The sequence below is a fragment of the Prionailurus viverrinus genome, chromosome B4, assembly GCF_022837055.1.
Source record: "Prionailurus viverrinus isolate Anna chromosome B4, UM_Priviv_1.0, whole genome shotgun sequence".
Taxonomy (NCBI): Eukaryota; Metazoa; Chordata; class Mammalia; order Carnivora; family Felidae; genus Prionailurus; species Prionailurus viverrinus.
Window position 1 is genome coordinate 98,692,449 of NC_062567.1, and position 25,125 is coordinate 98,717,573.

The 25,125-nt window shown below is 37.1% G+C and overlaps 1 protein-coding gene across 3 annotated transcripts in view; it reads left to right on the forward strand.

The window, feature by feature from the left end:
* Positions 1–25,125, forward strand: part of NAV3 (neuron navigator 3) — a 591,913-nt gene that overhangs the window by 438,594 nt on the left and 128,194 nt on the right. For all 3 annotated transcript variants that reach the window (XM_047867359.1, XM_047867357.1, XM_047867358.1), the window contains exon 12: positions 5,398–5,517. In XM_047867359.1, coding sequence (XP_047723315.1) covers positions 5,398–5,517 — 120 coding nt within the window. The remainder of the gene's footprint in view (positions 1–5,397; positions 5,518–25,125) is intronic.

Genomic DNA, 25,125 nt, shown 5'->3' on the forward strand with positions numbered 1-25,125 from the left:
ATTACTATCTCCATTTCATAGATGAAACAACTGAGGCCTGGATAGTTTAAGTGACTTTAGCTAGAACTCAGAAAAGTTGTTAACTGGCTTCTGGGAATTCAAAATTCCTTAAAGCATGCAATGCTGGACTTGAACCTAAGCAGTTTGGCTCCAGTCTGTTCTCAGCCATCATGACATACCGACCTTGTGAGATTGTCTCCGTGTCTGCATGTACACATTTCTCTCCTAGGAGTTGATTTTTTATAATATAACAGAGCTTCACAGCAAGCATTCATTATTGGTATAGTTTTTTTTTTTAAGCTAGCATATTTGATCTAGGGGACAATACTTAATAATTATCTGTGTTCAGCTAAAGGAAGATGCTGAACTAGAGTGCCTTTGAGGTTGAAAAACAAATCCAAAAACTTTAGATGCCTCGCATGTTCATGTCATTAAAAAGTAGTTCATTGTAGCAGTCGCTGATAAGAAATTCGAATGTAAAAACACAGAATTCTAGTAAGTTGTGGTGCATTATCGGTTTTGAATTTTGCCAAATCCCCACAAAAACAGAAAAAGCAACTAAACCGCAAAGCAAAATCATGATTATTGTTTATACATAAAAGATGATGACAGGGGCGTCTGGGTGGCTCAGTCGGTTAAGCGTTGACTCTCAGTTTCGGTTCAGGTCATAATCTCATGGTGTGGGAGTTCGAGCCCCATATCAGGCTCTGTGCTGACAGCTCAGAGCCTGGAGCCTGCTTCTGATCCTGTGTCTCCCTCTCTCTCTGCCCCTCCCCACTCATACTCTGTCTCTCTCTCTCTCTCTCTCTCTCCCCCTCTCAAAAATAAATAAAAACCATTAAAAAATTAAAAATAAAATGGGTAAGACAATGATACACATGAGAATAGCTGATTATAAAAATGTAATTTTGAGTGAAGGAAAGAAGTCACAAGAAAACATGTAGTGTGACTCAATATATAGGAAGTTCAAATCCAGGAGATGCTAAGCAATTTAGTTTTAAGGATACATGCCTATGTGGCAAAGATATAAGTAAAGGAATGCTTACAAAATCCAGGACATTAGTTATCTCTGAAGGGGAAGTTTGGGGATATGAGGGGTGGGAGGCTATATGGCCATTGCAAAAACTGTAAATGTCCTATTTCTGAAGCCAGGTAGTAAGTACATGAAAGTTGATATTATTTTTATTATTATTTGATATGTATTTTTATACCTTATATATCTGAAAAAATATATATCTCCCTCTAAATTTTTTTTTCAAAAAGCATGAAATTGCTATGATGGTACAATTGTATATCTTTCTGTTCATTGAGAAATGAAAGTAGGATTAAACAATATAAAAAATAAGATTTTTAGGGGAGCCTGGGTGGCTCAGTCAGTCAAGTGTCTGAGTCAGTTTCAGCTCAGGTCATGATCTCATGCTTTGTGATATCCGTGCAGAGCCCACTTGGAATTCTCTCTCTTTCCCTCTCTCTCTCTGCCCTTTCCCTGTTCTGTCTCTCTTTCTCAAAATAAACAAATTTAGAAAAATAAGATTTTTCCAAGTTTCTCTATTGCAGTGAATTCCAGACATAATTAGAGCATAATGATACCGATTCACAGATTTGAACAGACTCCATCTTGTAATAGCTGAGTGTGGTGAGTGACGAGCGGCACGTATCTATATTGTTGATTGGGTAGACAGTGTCTTTGCCTTTAACTATACTAACACACACACAAGGAACACGAGCCTTAGTGATGAAGATAACATATGGTCAGTTTATCCTAGATTTGAGATGCTTATGAGACATCCACCTATCCATGCCTTGGAAGCAATTTAATACCTTATTTTACAACAAGGTGAAACGATATGGGCTAGAAATACTAATTTAGGTAATAGACACCTAAGGCAAATATGCCATAAGTATGCAAATTTGCCTGTACAGAAAGAAACAGAGTAGCAGTGTAAGTGAAGAAGAACTAGGAAATGCTTTGTGAGACTATTTTTTCATGTGAATATTTTTTTATTTAAAAAAATTAATGTTCATTTATTTGTGAGGGGGAGAGAAAGAGAGAGATGAGTGTGAGCAGGGGAGGGGCAGAGAGAGAAGAGAGGGAGACACAGAATCCAAAGCTCAGGCTCCAGGCCCTGAGCTGTTGGCATAGGGTCTGACACGGGGCTCGAACTCATGAGTCATGAGATCATGACCTGAGCTGAAATCTGACGCTTAACCGACTGAGCCACCCACACACCCCTCATAGCTTATAGAATTTGAATGTGACTAAAATTATTCTAATACTTTCACATTTTGAGATAATTTATTTTTTTTTGTCAGTAACCTTCACGATTCTTTTGCAGTTTTTTTGTGCTAACGATCTTCCCTGTGATTGTTATCTCTTCTTAAATTCATCTTGGCTGTCAGTTTTGCAGTTTAGATATAATGTTCTTAGGAAATCATTTTTCAAATTTTACATTATTCTTTCCAAATGATTCCCTAACATTTATAGCTCCCAAGACTATAGCATAATTCTTGTAGAGGAACTATAAAATTCATGTTCTTTTAGATTTTTAAATCCTCCAGAAAGAATGAAAAGAAGGAAGAATTACCAAGATAATTTAAATCAGAAATCTGTCTTGTGTGAATACTAGTCCTGTATGTTGTTTTTTAAATAACAAACTCATGGTGGGATGCCTGGGTGGCTCAGCCAATTGAGTGTCCGACTTCGGCTCAAGTCATGATCTCACAGTTCGTGGGCTCGAGCCCTGCATCAGGGTCTGTGCTGACATCTCAGAGCCTGGAGTCTTCTTTGGATTCTGTCTCCTTCTGTCTGCCCCTTTCTCTCTCTCTCTCTCTCTCTCTCTCTCTCTCTCTCTCTCTCTCTCTCTTTCTCTCTCTCTCTCTCTCTCTCTCTCTCTCTCTCAAAAATAAACATTAAAAAAATAAATAACAAACTCATGGTTCTATTATGAAGATGCCCTATCAACATTCAAATGAGAGTATCTGTAGACAGAGGAATTAGAACTGACTCATTTTTTTGTTTTAATTGATACCTGTTGGAAACCTATTTGTTATTACTTGGAAAATCGAGGAGCCTAAGAAAAAGGAATATCCTTTAAAATACTTTTTGAAAAAAGATTTTACTAAATTTATTGAAGTTTTAAACATTTTTTTCCTTTTGCAAATTAGTTTTCAAAGCAGTTGACCTTTGTCTATAGAACTTACTTTTCTGTAAGTATTAAATAACTGAAAGGTTATGTTTCTAATAGAAGTGATCTGTCATCTTATTTCTTATTTCCATGCATCACCATCATGGGTAAAGTTGCCCCAAGATCTGCTATGATGCTTTCTTTTTACAATATGGAAGCCTTTTAAGTTCAGCTGAACAAATGTTCAATATATTTGTTGATCCCAAATGATATACAAAACATTGTGCTAAACACTTTTGGAGATACACAGATGAATAAGCAGATCAGTGAGACATACATGAAACATAACTTGTGTACATTGTTATAACTTCCTCCAGAAACTAAGTTTAGGATTAAGCATGTTGGTAAAAAAGAAAGTGAAGAAGAAGAAGAAAAAGAGTGTCTCACTTGTCTGGAGAGAAGATTTCTACTACCCTCAACCTTTTATTTATTTTTTATTTTTCAGAAATAGGGAGAGAGTGTGCATGCATTCACACACCCAAGAGCAGGGATGGGGCAGAGACAGAGACAGAGACAGAGAGCATCTTAAACAGGCTCCACACCCAGTGCAGAGCCTCATGAGGAGCCTGATGTGAGGCTTGATGCAGGGCTCAATTTCAGGATGGTGAGATCATGACCTGAGCCAAAATTAAGAGTTGGCTGTTTAACCACTGAGCGACCCAGGTGCCCCTTCCCTCAAACTTTTACAACACAATTTTGAAAGAGTGAGAAAAATATTTGCCACTAACTAAACACTTTTACCTTATTACCTATATTACCTTATAAGGATAATTCAGAATGACTTAGTGTTGTTTTGTAAATAAAATGCATATATTTCCTTTTCAAAATATGTGGGAGAGACTTTGTGAATCACAAGTAGCTACTAGTTATAGGGCTCTCATATTAAGAGCTTTGGGTATTCTTCCTTTAATTTTCTTAAAAATCTATCTGCAGATTTTATTCTTCCCAAATTCAGTGGAAGAAATTGAGGCACAGGTTAAGAAACTTGTTCAAGGTCCTTCAACTAGTAAGGGCAGAATTCATAATCATCGAAGCAATTCGCCAGTTTGATAATCCTAGCTTTAACTATTTGGTCAGTCTTCAATATGGCCGTGATTGAATATTTTTTTTATTCCAAAAAGTGAAATTGACTCCAATTTGCTTAAACAGATTGGGAACATGATTGTAAAGAAGGATATCTCCTAGAACCCAAGGACAAGTTGAAACCACATGGCCAAGTGTCTGCTTCCTTTTGTGCATCTGTGCCGTTGTTTTTACTTTGCTGACCAACTTTCTCTGTGACTCCTTACATCTTGTGGAAATAAATACATCTCCTTAGTTTTCATGATCATCACCTCTATTCGCATAGAAAGACTGATGACCTATCTTTTAATCCTAGTTCTCAAGAAAGAAAAATTTGATAGATAGCCCAGCATGAGGCTATATAAACAATGTGTTCTAATCCTCCATAGCCAAGGAAGGAAGATGACCATTAGTAACATGACGATTTGGGTCTACCATCCCTGGGCAATGGTGATGGTCCCATGATGACAGGGAAGTAGCTCTCAAAGGTATGAAGTGGGGCAGTATGGCCCTTCAGTTCAGACAGTAATGCATGATGGTTCAGATCATTCCTAGATTTATTTCTTAATTCTGCTACGACTGATTGAGTAACACTGGGTGACTTAACCTTCTCATGTTCACTCATTTTATCTCTAATGGGACAGTCGTAATGTTATTACATGTAAACTATTTAGAACAGTTAATGGAAGCATTTTAAACAATGCATCTAGGCTATTATTTTATCATAGTGGCCAATTGGTAGCATACATTTTACTTATCAAAAAAATTCATCTAATTTTAAGTTTAATAATATTACATTACTCCTATGACCTTCAATCTTCAAAAATGAGATTTACAACATGAAATGATCTTACTGTTACTTTGCTAAGAGTTATATTATCTCCAAGCTTGTTTAAAATTTTGATAACCAAAGGGAAATAAATGGAGGTTTTACATAGGCTAGTTATTTGGTGTAGCAAGTAAGATAGGTTTCCTAATAAACTTGAAAAGATGCTCTAACTTTTCCTGGTGGGTAAAATGTTTATATAGAAAAAACTGTGATAGGGCACATTTACATAATTATTGAAAATTGTGAATACTTTTTATGAAACTAAATTATACAGATGAGATCGTTTAATTTTCTGTTGATTAATGACACATTTGTTTTCAGGTACATGACAGATGGAGGGCTCAACCTATATACTAGAAGTCTGAACCGAATACCTGACACAGCGACTTCCAGGGATGTCATCCAAAGAGGGGTTCACGATGTGACAGTGGATGCCGACAGGTAATGCTTTCAGTAATGTGATGGTGAGAAGTGCATAAAGCAATTTGCTGAGTGAGATCTGAGAAGTTTTACAGTATAAATGAAAGGACTTCTAATATTTATGTAATAGTCGTTTTGGAATATTTTAAAAACTAAGGTGGGTTTTCTTACAAGACTTGTTTAGCCCTGTATACTTAAAAAAATTGCACTGGTGAGAATATCAAACAAATTTCAGTTTACATGGTGGCAAATTTTAATATCCGTAAAAGCAAAATTGTAAACATAGACTTACGTCCTTTACTTGAAAAGAACCCTGGCTAATAAGTTCCTTTCAGTTCAAATATTCTCAGATTTACCTGGAGGCTAATGATACAAAGATTGAAACATAATTCAAATTATCAGGTACAATAAACAGGATGCTTTTCTTGAGGGGTTTGTTGAAAGCATAAAACTCTTGCTTTAGGCTAATTTCTGTGTTGTAATTGTTTCAGATTGTTTAAAGGTGTGTGTGTGTGGTGTGTGTGTGTGTGTGTGTGTGTGTGTGTGTGTGTTTGATGCATGTGCTAGTTATTATTTTGCCAGGAGTTGTTTTGTCACTTTGATCACAATCACTGCTGTTAAAGAATCTTGTTCTTGTAAAATACTATTGTAAGGGGTACTTGTGACCTGATTTTTCCCTCTCATCATTCAGAATTTTGACTTCATTCGTCAGGAAGGGATTGTCGTTTCCAAAACTATGATATATCAATACCTAGAGTGGTTCTTTACTAAAGTCAACATTTATGAAGACAAAGGGTTGTGGCTTCATGTATCTGCATTCTGAAATAAGAATTGTGTACAATTCATTGTGCATTTCAACATAGCCAACTCTAGAGGCTAGATTCTGATATTAGTCGTCAGTTTCTCCTCACTCAAATGGTGTTGATATATTGGCGGGGGGATGGATTGAGGGCTCTCAATACGCTTTAAATAGATATTCAGTTGGTCCTTCTGTTTTTAATCCTGCCATCACACCCATTTTCAGAAATACCATCACTCGTTACATATTTGGGGGTCTTCTCTGGGTTAAGTTGGCTGCTTCTCAGCTTTTCTTACCATGTGTTCAGAAAGCTGCTTTCTCAGATCTGCGTGAGGGTGAGGTTGAGGGTATGTGCCTGGTATCCTGCAGTTCAGAGACTTGTCCAGGGAGTTACAGCTAGGGTTAGGCTGGGGGGTATGAGTTAGGGGTTTGGATATGTGCCTGGCATGCGTAGATCAGAGACCTCTCCAGAGAATAAAACCTCAGACATCTGCTGGAGTGAGAATTGACATGGCAGCCATTTACGGAGCTGAGGCAAGGAGGGGATTTGGGGTTCTGAATACTCTTTAAATGATGCTGTTGATATTTTAACTCCTGTTGGCCAGAGGGCAGTTTCCCCCAGGATATATATATCCTAGTCTCCTAGTCTGCATACCAGCTGTGTGTGAGAGAATCATGTGGTTACAAAAGGAGTATGAACAATTTTTGTTTCCCTACCCCTAACCTGAACTCCTCAACCATTTTCCCTTGATGACTCCTTCAACAACCCTGGACTTCTTTCTGCCCTTGAATTGATGCTTCCTCCGCCTGAAATGCCCTTTTCTACATTCTCTACATTGTTTTCTCCATCACGACATTTCAGTTCAGCTTTATGTTTCCTTCTCAGAAAAATGATTCCGCAGAGGCTAGAATGCATTTGATTTCCAGTCACTTTCTTACCTGTGACCTTATATTATTTTCTTCATTGTACACATCCCTTCTTTATATCATACTTAGTTGTATACGCGTTTGTCTTATATATTCCCCATTTCAGTGTAAGTGCATGAATGCAGAATTGTGTCATCATTACACTTTGAGCCTTTAACAAATGCTATGGAGTGAATGAACCAAGGAATGAATATAAGCTCTACATTCATATAGACTAGCAATAGAGTCCAACTAGGTACACAGGCAAATGAGGCCAGGAAAGACCCAACATACCGCAAGGATATCATATAAGAGAGGGAATGGGTTATGTAGAAATACAGGAAGCAGTGATTTGAGGTGGAAAAATCTACAGTGTGGACTACATTTTGAGACTAATGACCGGCACATTCTTAGCAGACAGTGGAGAATATTAAAGGAAGGGGAGAGTCTATTGGTCTTTAGGAAATGAGATTGTGGGATCAATACAAAGGTGCCTTATTTTGGAGACAGTTGGGATAACTCTCCTACTCCTTTAAGACTCCAGATTGGGGCCTGGCTGAGGAGCCTCAGAGCAACAGAAAAACCCAGATGTGTGTCTAATAAATTGAGGCCTGTGAAAGCAGCAGGTCTTAACGTGTGGTAACTGCGTCAGCAGCGTCAGCAGCACTTGGAACTTGATAGAAATGCAGATCAGCTCTATCCAAGACTTACTGAGTAGGAAGCGCTGGGGTGGGCCCAGCAATCTGAGCTCCAGCAGGCCCTCCAGGAGATTCTTGTGTGTGCTCAAGTTAGTGAATCACTATCCTAAAATTAACAAACAGATGTCAGGTGTATGAAAACACGAACACTTAACATAAACATTTAAACATTAAAAAATGACATATTGAAGTTTTTATTCACTTCATTAGCTGTGCTGTGTCAAGGGAAAGACAACATAAAAACAACAATGGCACTAATCTTTAAATTAGATCAAATAATGACATGTTGCACCAGAAATAAATTGTCTCCATTCATTAGATTCAGCTTCTGAGAATTGCCTAAGAGGTTTGTGAAAGAATTATAGAATTTAAGGAATACAAAAACCACTTTGGTCACTTGTATATATTAAATACCAATAAAGTCCCAGGGAAAATCCTGCTGTCAATAGAGATAGGAATTTGTCTTTTATTATAGATAAGTCCGAAGCTCTTTTAAAGTTCTGTGTTCAGGAAGTGAATCAGGATGTATATAACTTTAAAAATGCAAGTGCACCTGGGTGACTTAATAGGTTGAGTGTCCAAACTCTTTTTTTTTTTGTTTGACATTTCCTTTAATTTATTTATTGTTTAATTTCCCTCCAAGTTAGCATATGATGCAACAATGATTTCAAGAGTAGATTCCTTAATGCCCCTTATGCATTTAGACTCTCCCCCCTCCCACAACCCCTCCAGTAACCCTCTGTTTGTTGTCCATATCTAAGAGTCTCTGATGTTTTGTCCTCCTCCCTGTTTTTATATTATTTTTGCTTGCCTTCCCTTATGTTCACCTGTTTTGTATCTTAAATTTCTCCTATGGCAAATATCATATGAGTGTCCTGCTCTTGATTTCGGCTCAGGTCATGGTCGCAGGGTTGTGGGATGGAGCCCATGTTGGGCTCCATGGTCAGTGTGGAACCTGCTTGGGATTCTCTCTCTCTCTCCTTCTGACCCTCTTCCCTGTTCACACTAAAAATAAATAAGTAAGTAAGTAAATAAATAAATACATAAATAAATAAAAGAGTTGTGTAAGTCCTTCTGTTGCACTAAATAAATAAATAAATTATTAAATATTATAGTTGTGTAAGTCTTCCTGTTAATTTAAAAATCTCCTTGTACAGGATGTTGTTTCATAAAGCTTTCTTAATTCTGATATCCATTCCAAATAAGATAGGCAAGAATAGCTATAAGGTGATACCTCTTTGCTCAGTTTTACTTAAAAAAAAAATACTGAGAAGTTCTGTACTTAAAAACTGCTTAACTTTTTTTTTAACTCATTGCTTCCCAAAAGCTTTTTTTTATCACTCACTGATTCCCCTGCTTTTTTCTCTATAACAATTTATTTTTGTGATATTTTGAGAAATAATATTTTGCTTAATGCCTTCGTTTAGTGGATCTAATTGTACAAGGACTTAGATCTTTTACCTCCTGTATTTATGGTGTCCCAGCTATCTTAGTCAAGGTTCTTTTAAATAATATGAAAAGTATTAATGCTTGGTTCATTTTAGCAAATTGGCAAATGTAAGGCTTGCAATAATTCACTGGTAAGAAAGCTGAAGAGCAAAACTAAACCCAGCAGTTAAGTTTTCAGATTTCTTAGGTATTTTTTCTATAAGCTATATCAATGAAAAAGCACTTACATAAGAGCAAAGTAGCCAGCTGGCTAGGATAGCAATGGATTTGAATTGCTTGTGTTTTTTTAGTCAAGGTTATAAGGCTCCCCTTTGATCAACGTCTGGTTAAAATCTGATGGGCCATAGACAACAGCTGAAATCTTCTTCCCAACAATTGAAATGGCCCCAAAGTAAAGAGGAGGGCTTTGAACAGATAACTATGGTATATTTTAAGTATTTTAGTACTCAAAGATACTGCAGTTTGCTCATTTTCCATATCAATCCAATACTAACCCCATTTCTTCACTACAATGACTAAAAAAAAAGATTACAGAATGGGACTAATCTTTGTAGACATGTTGGAGATGCTTTGGGAACTTCACAAATAAACTCATAGTAGACAAAATGTGTGGTCTTTACCCATTTGACTCTGGTTATAATGAAGTCGATCCTAATTCATATACACTTATACAATTGGGTTGCACTATATTTGAAAGGTAATTTGAGGGGAAAGTTGGGGAATAGCTGTTGTTTGGGTTTTTATTAACTCCTTTTACTGTCCTGACACTAGTTCCTCTGCTAGCATTAACAAATATTTGATTAATAAATGTATAATTACCTCCTAAGTGCATGACAGCATAATAGCACCTTGGGTAAAAACAGGACAAAATAATAAAGATGAGAGACCCTGAGTTTAATGGTCAGACAATGCAATATAAGCAAAAAATAAAAGTGATAATAAAATCGAGTCAGTTGTAATAGATGTATATACAAAGTACCTTAGAAGCACTCCAGAGGGAAGTAGTTATTCCTACCTGGGAGAATAAGGAAAGACTTCAGAAAGCAGTGTGATTTAAATGGGGCAAACATAAGACTTTTTGACATATGGCCTAGGAGATAGCTGAAGAAATGTGGGGGTGGAGAGCATAGAAGCATAGAAGAGTTTAGTTTAAGGGCATGTTACAGAAAACCAGATGTGGGCCATTTTTAAAGCAATGAAAACAGATTTCATAAGGAAATCTACAAATAGGGGAAAAGAGATCTTAGTATACAACTGAGCTCAGTTCTGAGTACAACAGGAACAAGTGGGGATTCATAGCCAACAAGCAGAATGGTGGGGCGTGGGTCAGTGGATGGAAAATTACTGAGAGCAGACATCAAGGGGAGGGGAATTCTTGTTAAGCCCACTTAGGATCCGTGCTGAAGACAGCCCAGGGCAATCAGATCCTGAGTTTGGGGGATGAGGACCACTATCAGATTATCACAGGTGCTCCGATATCAAAGGCAGAGGATTCTCTCGAAAATGCCCTAGTAGGCAGTATTCTTGCTAAAACTGGGCTTTGGAGGCCCAGCAATGGATCAAAGTCAAGGCCTAGTCCAAGAAGAGACCTCACAGGAGATTAACTAAAGTTTGGTCAAGAAGAGAGTCTTTGTCAGACCTGTTAATGATGTGATTTTGCTGGTGCATTGGGAATGTGGGCGAGGGTGACAAGAGACAAAGGACCTGGAGGAACTATAAGTATAAGGGGCTATTTTACTATTTTAATTCATTTTATTTTTAAATTTCAAAGCAAGAGCATATGTTATAATTGCTGTATTTTAAAAGAACTCCCCCACAGCAAATAGTGAATAGAGATGGCACAAAGACAGGCAGACGGCTCAGGAAGTGACTTCAAGAGTCCAGTGAAAGAAGATGAGCTCCGAGCTAGGAACCTGGAATGGGGGCACCATTTCTTCTTGTTTTATTTTATTTTTTTAATTGTATTTATTTATTTTGAGAGAGAAAGCATGAGTGGAGGAGGGGCAGAAAGAGAGGGAGACAGAATCCCAAGCAGGCTCCTCACTGTCAGTGCAAAGCTCTATGTGGGGCTTGAACTCATGAACCTGAGATCATGACCTGAGCCAAAGTCGGACGCTTGACTGACTGAGCCACCCAGGTGCCCCAGGGGCACCATTTCTAAAGGAACGTGGGTTTGGTCTGTGGACAGTACTCTGCTTATGCACAAAATATAGCAACTGGGTGGCCTAAACAACAGCTATATGATATCACACAGTTCTGAAGGTGACACATCCATGGTTACAGTGCTGCAAAAGTCATTATCTGGTGAGAGCTTTCTTCCTGGTTTGTAGATGGCTACCTTCTTACTATGTCCTCATACCGCCTTTTCCCTGTGTTCCCTCAGGGAGAAAGAGGAAGATCTCTCATGTCTTTTCTTGTTCTTAAAAGGACACCAGTTCTATCGGAGTAGGGCCCTACTCCGTTAAATGACCTCATTTAACCTTAATTACCTCTGTAAAGACCCTACCTCAAATATAGTCACATTGATGAATAGAGTTTCAAAATTGACATCTGGGGGCAATGGGGCACAATTCAATTCATAACACTGTATCATTCTGAGGTGGTTTTCTCCTTGGAGATATAGGTTAGTCCCTGTATAAATGCTGGATTAAAGTACTGACTCTATATAGTATGTCTATTATTAATCTCTAATCCCTTAGGGATCAGGAAGATCACATGAAATGAATAAAGCAGAAGGGTTATGTTCAACATGATCAATCTGAAGGAGGTAGGCACCCTTAGCTCTAGAGGTTGCTGCCTGTGGAAATGCAGAATTGTGGAAAGGAGGGGCTAAAGACTGCCAAGCCATTTGATTTTTCAAGTGAAGTCAGACTCTGGACTTTTGTGAGAAACCTTCCAATTTTTAAATATCTGTAACTGAACCTTAATAGGTCTATAAGATAGATAAAGATACACATTTTATTCAATGGCAGATAACGTAGGAAACTACAGAGAAGCTTATATAAAGCAAGAGACAGTGAACGTTCCCATGTATGGTCATGTAAACTCCTAGTGCCTTAAAGATTCCCACAGAGATAATGCTCTTGATGATATTGGCTGTACGGAAAGAAAATGCCAGCAGTCATGAGAAGCCAGCCTACCAGAGGCAAGTAATTGAGGCAAACCTATCTGAGCACATTCCCAAGTTTGTAATGCATGACAGGACAATCTCAGGTCAGTTTCCCAGCCTTAGCATCCCTCCATGGAGCTGGCCGGAGGCTTATTATGATGATAACTAATTAATTTAGTTTAAACCGCTATGTGAATGAGCGCTGTGCAGGCTACGAGCACATTTGTATCTGTGATGTGGAGTGGGAAAACAGGCACTGAGAATGAACCCTTGGCATTTAAAGAGTGAAGAAAGGGAAAGTAACCATTGGCGAGAGAGAGAAAATAGCTCCAACACAAAGCTGAAGAACAAATGGGGTTTTCTGATATTTTTGAAATGGAGAGTAGAGGAAATGGGCAACAATGTCAAATTCCATGGGCAAATGAAGTTAATTGGAGGTTTATGCAAAAGAATAAAATAAAATAGTATGAAACTTAATATTTGAGATGATTGAGCGAGGTATAAGAAATAGCCTGAGTTACTCAAGTAAAATGTCCATAGAAGTCAAAATTTGGTTAAGATGGATTATCCTTGTGACTGTCAAGTCCATATAATGACAGAATGAGTCTCAAAGGAGAGGAAGATAAACCGCCAGGTAACAAACTCTTTTTTGGAAAATTAACAAAATCCCATGTATTGTAATGACAAAGATACCATTCTCCAGGTCCATTTTGGATTATCTATTATGTTACTATCTAAAGTATATTTTTAAATACAGTGATTGTTATTTTGAATTGTAAGCTAACCAATTTAACTATTGACATTTTTACTGATTTCTGCTTGTTGAACCATGACCTTTTGAAAAGTAAAAGCATAATACATCATAGAAATTATTTTTGTAGTATATTCACTGATAGATTGGTTTTATTACACTATGGTCCGGATGCTGAAATCGTGGCTGATGGAAGAGTTTACAAAAGGCATTAAGGGACTGTCGTGATTTTACATGGCTCTCAGGTTATCAGTCATTATAACTCAATATGTTAAGGGAAGCCTAGGATGAAACGTCTAGTCGTACTGAATCCCTTGTTGTGGGCAGTCAGGGGCTTTTTCCTCTGTCCTCTTAGGTTTAGAATTTGGGGCCTGCAAATACAATGACAAAAGGAGATTATTAAAAAAAAAAGACAGATTTTTTATTTGCATATGTATGTGGGAAACTGACAGAAAATGTGATTCAAAGAGGAAACTAGAATTTGGGACTAAGTACCATCTATTTTCCCCCCAGTTTATTAAAAAATAATTGACCTACATTGCCACATATGTTTAAGGCATACAGCCTGACAGTTTGGTTTGCATGTATTGTGAAATGATTGCCACATTAGGGTCGACTAATATCCATCTTCTCATATGGATACAAGGAAAAGGAAAGAAAAGAGGAAAAAAAATTCTTGTGAGAAGAACTCCTCGGGTGATTGGCATTGAAGAGGGCACTTGTTCGGATGAGCACTGGGTGTTGTATGGAAACCAATTTGACAAAAATTTCATATTAGAAAAAAAAGTACTCTTCGGATTTACTCTCTTGATAGGACAAGGGGAGAGGGAGAAGGGCACTTGTGGGAAGACAGATGACTTCTGGGAAAAATAAATGGACACTTAGAAGAAGAGTTGAGAGATATGTAGTTTCATAACCATGTCTAAGTGATTATTGTCCTTACTTCTCATCTCAGGTGATAGGATTCAAACTTCTCTGGTTACAGAACTCCCAGGGAGGGGATTTGTGACAGTTGAATTATTTTGGGAGGCTCTACTTGTAGGCAATAAGAAAAGTTCAGGGAAAAAAATCCAACAACCTCTTCACAGTGGTATATTCTGGGTCCCTTTGCCCTAAATCTACAGTTGGTATCAATGTGCAGAATACAGTACTGCCTTTACAAAGGGAGCCATGAAACATGTAAATTCTCACAAAATCCTGTGAAGAGTTAGTTCTAAGAATGGGAGGCCTTTGATATTTCCACAACTTGTCCAAATAGGAGAAGTGAAGGCAACAGAGATTTCTCCTAAGCCATCAAGCAAATATCTCCAGGGGTCAGATTCATGATGCTTCTCCCTAGTGTGTGTACATTCTAATAATTCATTCTATTCTGTGTTGATTTGTCCTAGCATACTCACAGAATCAGTAGAGTCCCATATCTTAAGTATTTCCTTCATTAGCTGCCTAGCTTTCCGTTGTAATTAAAAGCAAACACAAAAAGGATTAATAGGCTGAGATGGAAATAGATAAAGTAAATATAATTATTTCACTTCATAATCAGATGGTCTGCCTTTTTTGCTCTTGTTTCTTTACTCTTAAGTAGAAAGAGACCAGTGCAAACTATTAGAGAAGCAGAAAAAGTCTGATTTGTCCTTTCAACTTCCCTTTGACACCCTGCTCACCATTGCAGGTTTATGAACTGCTGCTGAACTTCTTTTTGGGGTTCCAATTCTCAGAATTAACTGACCTCATTGTGAATAATCGTATAAACTTCCAGTACTCTTAAGTAATACCCCTCGCAGAATTAATTCACACCGGAAGCACTATTGAGAACCTACCCTCTACCAAGCACTGTGTTCAATCCTGGGGACCCTGTTTTCAAGGGAATTAGAGTACGAATTATTAAAGTTTAAAAGGCCATTGAGATTGAAAGGATAGTGGGACAATACAACTAGCCCAGGCTATAGATATTTTTGTTTAGGATACTGCTTAATGTTTTTCAAAACATGCATACAGGTGACTTTAAGCTCTCCCACCTCCTGACATTAAAGTTGGCTGAAGCTAAACTTTACTATTATAGAATATTCTTCCCATTGAAGAGGTATTCCTCAGTACTCTTATATATGCAGTAGTTTTACCTTATCTCCTTCCAAAATAATTTGTTAATAATCTTATGAAGATGGTAATGAGGAGAAAGAAGGGGAGGAGTCAAGGTTGTTATGATAAAACTTAGCTGTAGTAGCTTTCAGCATTGTGGACTAGTTATGTGTAGCCAACATGCCATGTTACTTAAATACATTGTTACAACGGAGATATCACCTCACACCAGTCAAATGAACAAATCAGGAGACTATAAATGCTGGAGAGGATGTGGAGAAACGGGAACCTTCTTGCACTGTTGGTGGGAATGCAAACTGGTGCAGCTACTCTGGAAAACATTGTGGAGGTTCCTCAAAAAATTAAAAATAGATCTACCCTATGACTCAGCAATAGCACTGCTAAGAATTTACCCAAGGGATACAGGAGTGCTGATGCACAGGGGCACTTGTACCCCAATGTTTATAACATCACTCTCAACAATAGCCAAATTATGGAAAGAGCCTAAATGCCCATCAGCTGATGAATGGATAAAGAAATTGTGGTCTATATGCACAATGGAGTACTACTTGGCAATGAGAAAGAATGAAATATGGCCTTTTGTAGCAACGTGGATGGAACTGGAGAGTGTGATGCTAAGTGAAATAAGCCATAGAGGGAAAGACAGATACCATATGTTTTCACTCTTATGTGGATCCTGAGAAACTTAACAGAAGACCATGGAGGAGGGGAAGGGAAAAAACAAACAAAAAAGTTACAGAGAGGGAAGGAGCCAAACCTTATTAAGAGACTCTTAAAAACTGGGAATAAACTGAGGGTTGTGGGAGGGAGGGGAAAGTGGGTGATGGACATTGAGGAGGGCACCTGTTAGGATGAGCACTGGGTGTTGTATGGAAACCAATTTGACAATACATTTCATATTAAAAGATACATTGTTACATTTTATCCTTACAACAGCCCTATGAAGTTTTGTTTTGTTTTGTTTTGTTGCTGCCACTTTATAAGGCTAAGAGTTCTCAGATTAATAAACTTGCCTCTAGACACTTTGTTAATTAACTGTAGTGGTAAAATTTGAATCCAGTTCCTGTGTTCTGTTATTTGTAATATCATTAATTTAGAAAAAAAAATTTTTATTTTTTAAATGTTTATTTATTTGAAAGAGAGAGAGAGGGAGAGAGAGAGAGAGAGAGAGAGAGAGACAGAGAGAGAGACAGAGAGAGACATAGAATCCGAAGCGGGCTCCAGGCTCTGAGCTCTCACCACAGAGCCCGACACAGGGCTCAAAGTCATGAACCCCGAGATCGTAACCTGAGCTGAAGCCAGACACTTTGACTGACCCACCTCGGTGCCCCTAGATAAAAGTTTTTTGTTTGTTTGTTTGTTTTTTAATTTGCCTGGATATACATTTTCTGATTTTGTAAATTGTTTCATTTTTCCCTTTGGTCTAAACATATCTGTAAGATATAAGCAGATTTATGTTTTTACTCGACTTCATAAATGTTGGTTAAGTTCCCTCAGTATATAATCCTATTTTACTGCAGATTTTTGATAAACCTAAAAACAGAACTGACAGAACAGTATTTTCACATGTGTTACAGCTTCTAAAATGCTGGCTAGTCTGTTAACATGAGTAAAGCAATTTAGCAGTGGTTTGTTCATATATATATATATATATATATATATATATATATATATATATAATCTATCATAGTCTTAAATCCCAATGTCTGTTGAAATATCTATTTCTAACAGGCTCAAGGAAACATTAGAAAAAATAGAAAAGGGAGAAATATGTTCAGCTTATATACAGGAAAATATTAAAAGAGTACTTATGTGAAGGGAAAAGCAAGGTGGGATTTTATAGGACATGAATTTTTTTTTTCATAAAGAGCAAAATATAGGAGAGACTATATCAGCTAACTTAACTGTTTAATTTGATTCAAGAGGTTGCATCTATACATGAATCACTTGCGTATTTTATTTTTCCCCTGCAAGAACCAGGGATGAGTTCTTTTTTTAATAGGCCAACTAATGGAGTGAGACATTCAAGTTGGGATCATTAAATTGAGAGCTTCCGGCTGGCAGCTGATAAATTCTGCATCTTGCTCACTCCAGCTGTATCGAGTGGGCTACATGGACTTGTTTAATAGTCATGTGTGCTTCGTTTATATTCTTTTTCCTTGCTTGACTTAATTTGTGTTTGAAATGGTTAAAGTTATTTGCAGCAAGCTGCGTTTTTTTTAAGCATTAACAGAGCTTCCATATGTTTTTTTCAGATAAGTTGCAAAGTGTTTTCATTACAAATGAGTGCTTATTTTCTGAATTAAATAGTTATTTTGTTATTTTAAAGCTTTTCTGTGATTACCGAGGAAAATTTTCACAGAATACGTATAAGCATAAAGAAGAATCCAAAGTAACCCATTACCCTTCCATCCCCCAAACAATTGCCTTGACAGATTTCCTCCCAGGCATGTTCCTCCCCTCCATTTACATAGTTTGGGTTGTACCTTCTATACGATATATTATCCTGCTTGCTTAACTTACATAATAAACAATACACATAGTAGTAAATATTATTTTAAATTATGACTTGTAGTGATGGTATGCTATTCTGTCATGGAATGAATTATATCTAAGGAGTTTGTGTAGTCAACCATTAAATTTAAGATATTCATCAAAGTTCTGGTTTAATTGGTAGTCATTAGCAGAATCTTACCTATCTGATTGTATGTTTATATCTATGTATTTTTTTCTAAAAAGATTAAATTTTGAACTTATAGAAGATCCCTAAGATGTCTACATGGGCATGTTTGTGTATATGTGTGTGTGTGTGTGTGTGTGTGTGTGTGTGTGTGTATACACATACACATATGAACATTTGGAATTTTATTTTATTTTTCTGTGTAAATATCATTCCTTAAGATTATATACATTATTTTCATTTTAGATTTTTTTTTTCTAATTTCAAGTATATATTTAGGGATTTGTACACTATTAGGATTCATGAGTTTGTTATAAATTTAAAATATTTTGTTAGCCAGGGGTACCTGGGTGGCTCAGTCGGTTAAGCATGCAACTTCAGCTTAGGTTATGATCTCACGTCTCATGGGTTCGAGTTCCACATTGGGCTCTGCACTGACAGCCTAGAACCTGCTTCTGATTCTGTGACTCCCTCTCTCTCTGCCCTTCCCCTGCTCATGCTCTGTGTCTCCCTAAAATAAATTAACATTAAAAAAATGAAAAATTAAAATAAAAAACAAATAAAAAAATAATAAATAGTTAAAAATTTTTTTCAGCCAGATTTTGCCACTGACAAAATAGAAGGGAAACACTATTGACTGAAACTGTGCTTCTTCTTTAAATTTAATTAAATGTTTTTATTTATTTATTTATTTTAAAATATAATTTATTGTCAAGTTGCCTAACAGTGTATACAGTGTGCTCTTGGTTATGGGGATCGATTCCCATGATCCATGGCTTACATACAAACCCAGTGCTCATCCTAACAAGTGCCCTCCTCAATGCCCATCACCCATTTTCCCCTTTCCCCCGCCCTCATCAACCCTCAGTTTGTTCTTTGTATTTAGGAGTCTCAACTTAATTAAATATTGGGGCGTACTTTATTTCTTACAGAATAAAACCTTATTTGTTTCTCTAACAGTATATTCTACTCTGACCCCGGCCGATTTGTCCCAGCCATGTCCACTTGATAACCAGGATATATTCTAGCTAAAATTAAAAATAATTTGGGGCAGGTGAAGTAAAACAAATAAATGGAATTAAAAATGACACTAATGTATATTTTTATTTTGGAATCTTTTCCAGCTTCAGTTTGATTCAGTAATTTAATTGTCCCCTGACCTTCTTTTCTAAGCCAGATTGATCAGCTAATGGCTAGAACAGGTTGTTCATAGTAAAAACCAATAGAAATGCTGTTCTGATTCCAATTAACCACTAAAGTTTTAGAATAGGTTGATGCTATTGATTTTATAGCAGGAATATTTTCAGATTCAAATATCATGCCAGTCCTAATGCTATTAAAAACTGTCCAAATATTTTAGTGAAAAGATTTTCTTGAATGTATAAAGCCACAAGGACCAGAATACAGAGGGCAAAAATGGTAAAAACAAAACAAAACAAAACAAAAAACTGTGAAAGTGGCAAAACAGAGGAAGAATGAAGACTGATTTAGCAGCCCCAGGAAAGCACTGAGTGAACTGTAGAACACTGTGGGTAAGGTCAAGAAGCGATGCAAGTCACATCGTAGGCATGCCAAAAAGCTTAGGAATTTTAGGATTGGTTACCTTGGGATGTAGGGATGAATGTGAAGTAAAAATGGAAGGAATTGTATTAAAACGTTTTTAAGAAGCAATCAGACCCCCAGATTCCCAGCCAAACACATGAAAAACTAGGCAACTGCCCCTGTTCAAATATCATAGCAAAAGATGAGATTATTCTCTGGAGCGGGAAAATACGGAATCTTGGTGGGATGACCACGAAGTAATTAAATAAATTTTGTGTGATAAACATGCAACTTTCCCCCTTACTTAGCCCCATAATCATGGCAACCAGGTGTGACTCCACTCCATCAGCACCATCATTTACCCTCCACCTTTGCCATGTATCTGCCATGTACTTACCATAAGTCGTTACATAAGCAGTATACATTTGGAGAAAATATAGTATTGTGAGATAGAATTTAGCATAATTGGTTATTTAAAAGGGTTTTCGAGTTTGGATTCTTGGTTTGATCACAGCTAAGCTAGTGGCCTCTCAGCCTCATTTTGATACTTACAAATTGTATGAAATACTAGTAACAACTAGTAATAAATACTATTAGGTCTTTCATCATTGTACCTGACAGAAAAATCCTACCCAAACTGGTTTAAGAAAAAAAAATGCATTGTTCCGATAACTGAAATGTCTATAGGTAGTTCTGAGTTTAGATGTGGCTGAATAAAGTATCCAGTTTTCTTTATCAGTTGGCTGGGCTGTGGTATTTTGCATGGGTACTCTTAGTGCTCCTCTTATTACGGCAGCTTATTCTCAGTCCTTACATAATTCAAGGCTCAAGTCCAATGGGGGAAAAAGCATGCTTCTGCCAGATTCCTAGAAATTACAAGGATTGGACAGGCTATCATATGTGCATTCTTGAACCAGTGAACACAGCCAAAGACGCACATTAACTGCCTAAGTCTTTACTTACATCTTAACATGCTTACTCTATACAGTTACCAGTGCACCCTTTTCCTCCCTCCCTTCTCTTCTAAACCTGGGCATCCTGGCTTCTGTTCACAGCTTTACTTGGTCTCAGGTCTTGCCTGGCCTTACAGTTTACACTTTGAAAATATCGAACTCTTGGGGAGCCTGGGGTGGCTCAGTGGGTTAAGTGTTTGACTTTGGCTCAGATCATGATCTCACGGTTCATGGGTTTGAGCCCCATGTTGGGCTCTGTACTGACGGCTTGGAGCCTGGTTTGGATTCTGTGTCTCCCTCTCTCTCTGCCCCTCCCCTGCTCACGCCGTGTCTTTCTCTGTCTCTCAAAAATAAATAAACGTTAAAAAAATAAAAAAGAAAATATCCAACTCTTTATCCCCTCACCAACTCTGTTGTTTTATGCCTTTGCTTAGACCTGGAATCCCATATTCAATCTGGAATACTCATTCTGTTTTCCTTCATAACTCTTATTTATTCTGCAAGATTCACTTCAGATGTTGTCTCCTCTGTGAACTCCCCTCAAAACCTTAGCAGTTTCGATGCACCACCCCTGTGAACTAGGTTGTACTTCAACTTTATAATTTACTATACTATTTTGAAGACTCTGTTTATGTCTCTGTCTCTCCCAGAGGCCTGTGATGTATCCAAGGATAGGGACTATGTCCCATTCATCCCTGTAACCCCAAATCCAAATGCAGTTCTTGTTACCAAATATACATCCATTGTCCTGAAACCCCATTTCATCATGTGCATCCTTGTGTTATATAATGCCCTACACATCATATCAAAAATATTTTTCCATACCTTATGTGACTTTATATTTTTGGCATTTAGCACTGAGCCTGATGCCCTGCTGAATCTCAATAAATATTTATTTAAATGAATGAATAGATGAATGCATTAATGCTTTATTTTGTGGAGAGGTTTTTTTTTATTTTTGTTTTTTTAAAGCATAGGTCTAAAAAGAAAAATGTAGTTAAGGTTGTTAACACTTGAAGGCACTATGGAAAATAATTTATTATGTGTGAATGTCTTCCAAAACCATATCATTTAGATTATTGCTATTTTCTTCTTTAAAAAAAAAGACATAAGTGGCGTATAACACTGTATATGTTTAAGGTGTACAATGTGTTTATTTGATTCTGGCTGTTGATCTTTTAAAAATTTTGACCAAGACACTCAAACCAGAAATTTAAATAGCAAAGTATAATACTAGGCCATCTGATGGCGATTTTCCTCAAAAATCCTGAAGTATATTTTGATTTTGTCTAAAACAACACAGAACTGATCTCTGAGGTTAGAAAATTTATAGAGTAAAAGTATAGACTTTTGAAATTTGGTGTACATGTAGTTTATATTAATATTTCTGGGAAAAGCTATAATTATATGTGTATGGACATTTCTACATATCTCAAATTATCCCACATTGTCATTTTTTATTTCTTGATATGAATTCTGCAAAGTGAGGAAAGTTGTTAAAAAGACTTATTCTATGAATAAAATTAGGAAGGGTCAGTGAGGTTAACTGAACTTGCAATAATTAAAAGGTAAGTTGAAAGTGAGCTCAACTTGTTCCTTATCTAGGCCAAGGATTAGCAAATATTTTCTGGAAAAGATCAGACAGAAGATATTTTAATCTTTTCAGGGTGAGATGTAAAATCAAGAAATCGGATGATAAAAGGAACAACAAACGTACAAGTATTTTCAGCTCTGTCAAAATGTAAAGGCCAATCTTAGTTCACGGGGTCTACAATTTGGATTTGGTTCACAGCCATGGATTGCTGACCCCTCTTCCAAGCCACTCTTAGGCCTGATATTTATTCTCTGTATGATTGCTAGGGTTGCCATAACAACCCTAAAGTAGGTAGCTTAAACAATACAAATGTGTTGTCTCACAGTTCTGGAGGCTAGAAATCGAAAACCCAGGTGTTGGCAGGTTTAACACTTCTGGGCCCTAAGAAAGGACCTGTTCTAGGCCTCCCTCCTCAGCTTGTATTTGTTGCCTTCTCTCTTTGGCTTTACGTTGTCTTCCTCTGTGTGTGTCTGTGTCCAAATGTCCCCTTCTTATAAAGACACAGGTCGTCTTAGATTACTGCACACCCTAATAACCTCAGTTTAACTTAATAACTTTGTAAAGGCCTATTTCCAAATAATGTCACATTCTGTAGGTTAGGACTGAGGCACATTATTTTGGCTGGGGGAGGGAGTGGCATACCATTTGACCCTAACACTCTCATTCTCTTTGTACTACATCAAACCCCATTGCCAGGAGGTAAAGTAACAGGTACGAGTTGTGTCTCATTCTTTCTGCCCTTCTGAATTTAAAGCCATAGCTTCTTTCTCAGAAACCCTGCAGCACGGTAACAGACGACTAAAAACAGAAAATGGAAAGACGACCCTGTGAGACCTGCTGCCTCAACCTTACAAAGCACCCAGAAGAAAATGGGGCATAGTCTCAGTCATCTGAGTGTTTAATCATTTTAGCGAATGGGCTAAAATTATTTACAAAAATCGATTATAGGAAAAAAAATTAATTTTGATTATATTTCTGATAAATAATCCTCTGGTTAAGAGCCTTAACTCACTGGTTCCCTAAGTCTATCAAGAAGACTCACACAAACCACATCCTCCTGCGTCCAAGCAGCAGACAGAATTGACCCTAAAATAAATCTGTCATTTGAAGTCCCCAGCTGTGAATATGCCTTGTTGTTAAGAAGTGTCAGATCTTTTGTCGTTAGAGCTGTCACAGCAGGCACAGCCTACATGCCATTGAGTCTTACAACCAGGTTAAGGGTGGGTTAGTGCAGGAATTCTAAAGGATTTTTTAATGAAAATACTGTGTGTGTTTCTTAAATATAAAGACCTAGATTGATAGCTCACATACCTGAGACTGTCTTGAGAAAAATTAGTCCATGGAGATCAATTTTTAAAGAACTATGCTTTGAAACAAAGCATGGTATCATCTTCCTTTGAAGCCTACCAATGACTTATGTGTTATTTTCATGACTGATGAGTTTTTTATCTGCAGTAACAAGCAGTGTTTTTTTGGTATGTGTTGTTTGACATCTGGTGTTTAACATCTGCTTCATCATTTCAAAAACATCCATGGTCAGTAGGACCATTATAGAAAATACATGAGATACACGAAAAGTATTTACCTCATTTCAAGAACAATGCCCCCTTTTCCCTGTCTTCACAGAAGAAAGTGTCAATTTTTAAAAATTCTCGCTTCTGTAAAAATAAGAAAACAAACGTGAATCTTCTTCAGTTATAGAATGGTTAGATACCCTGGTGCACTGATCGGATCTCTCGAATGGAACCGTCTTCAAAGAGAACACCGGGAAGTGATTAGGCCTGTTCACCAAGTGGAATTTCTATCAGTTCCATGGAGGATAAGTGAGGGCTATTCCCTATAAATGGAAGAAGGGGAAGGAGACTTCTATTTGTCTAACTATATAAAAGATGCTGTGCTAAGTGCTTTATGTTACTAATCGAAAATATTACATTCTGCATTTTGCAAATAGGGTAACTGAAGCACTGAGAGTGAATACATTTATAATATTAAATGGGTTCATTTAATATTTTAATACCTTATGAACATGTCCTTCTTACACACACACACACACACACACACACACACACACACACACACACACCCTATTGATAATAGATCGCGGACTGTATCCACACGGGCTTTCTTTCCTGACATTTCTGACTAGAATAGTTTAAGGATGTGGTATAGTTCAGATTTTTCTCACTTGAAATTATCTTTTCCATAGTATATACTCAAATGGTATGGGTTGAGGTATAAAGGTACAAAGAAAGTGTGAGAAGAATATCGCATCCACTTGACAAGCAGGAATCAATTGTAGAACAGGCCTCTTTCTCTCATTTTCTAAAGATCAGTAGGAACCCTTTTGCAAAATTAAGTCGTCCATGTGATATATAGAGTGAGCTGTAAATTAACTTTTAAATGTTTTTTTAATCTTGAAACATGCTTTTAAAATAAATTTTCACCTGCATAAATGCTCTCTTTGGATTAAAGGCGTAATCGCTACACTTTGAAGAGATACTTTCCTTAACTTTCTGATTCCATTGTTATTGTAATAACGGCAACTCATTAACCCAGTGGGTGTCTGTATTGATTATGATTTTAGATTTTACTTTTTCCCACTATAGTTTAGTTTTTATCTAAAATAGATCATAACCCTTGGTTGGCTGCCCTCTTGGAGTTTTTCCAAGCTCCTGGAGTCATGGTAAGATAATAGTGTTGAAATTGGTGCTGGTAGTCACTAGGGACCCTGGACTTTTTTCTCCTACTGTGGTGCTCTGTTTCACAGAGCGCGATAATATGTGTAGCCTTCAATACAGAATTAATCATGAAAGTCAAGTGCATACTGCAGGTACAATCAGCCCCATCTAATTATCTCAAACTTGTTTGTCTTATGACTTTATTTAGCAGAACACACGCATGCGGTAATAACAAATAGGCTAATTCGAAATCCTGTCAACTACAGGCAATTTAGTAATCATAAATGGAGTCTGGCGCATTTTAGGGATTGTACGTATGTGACAAGCTAGCAGGTCTGATGGGGAAAAGCAATAAGGCAGAAAATAAAGGAGT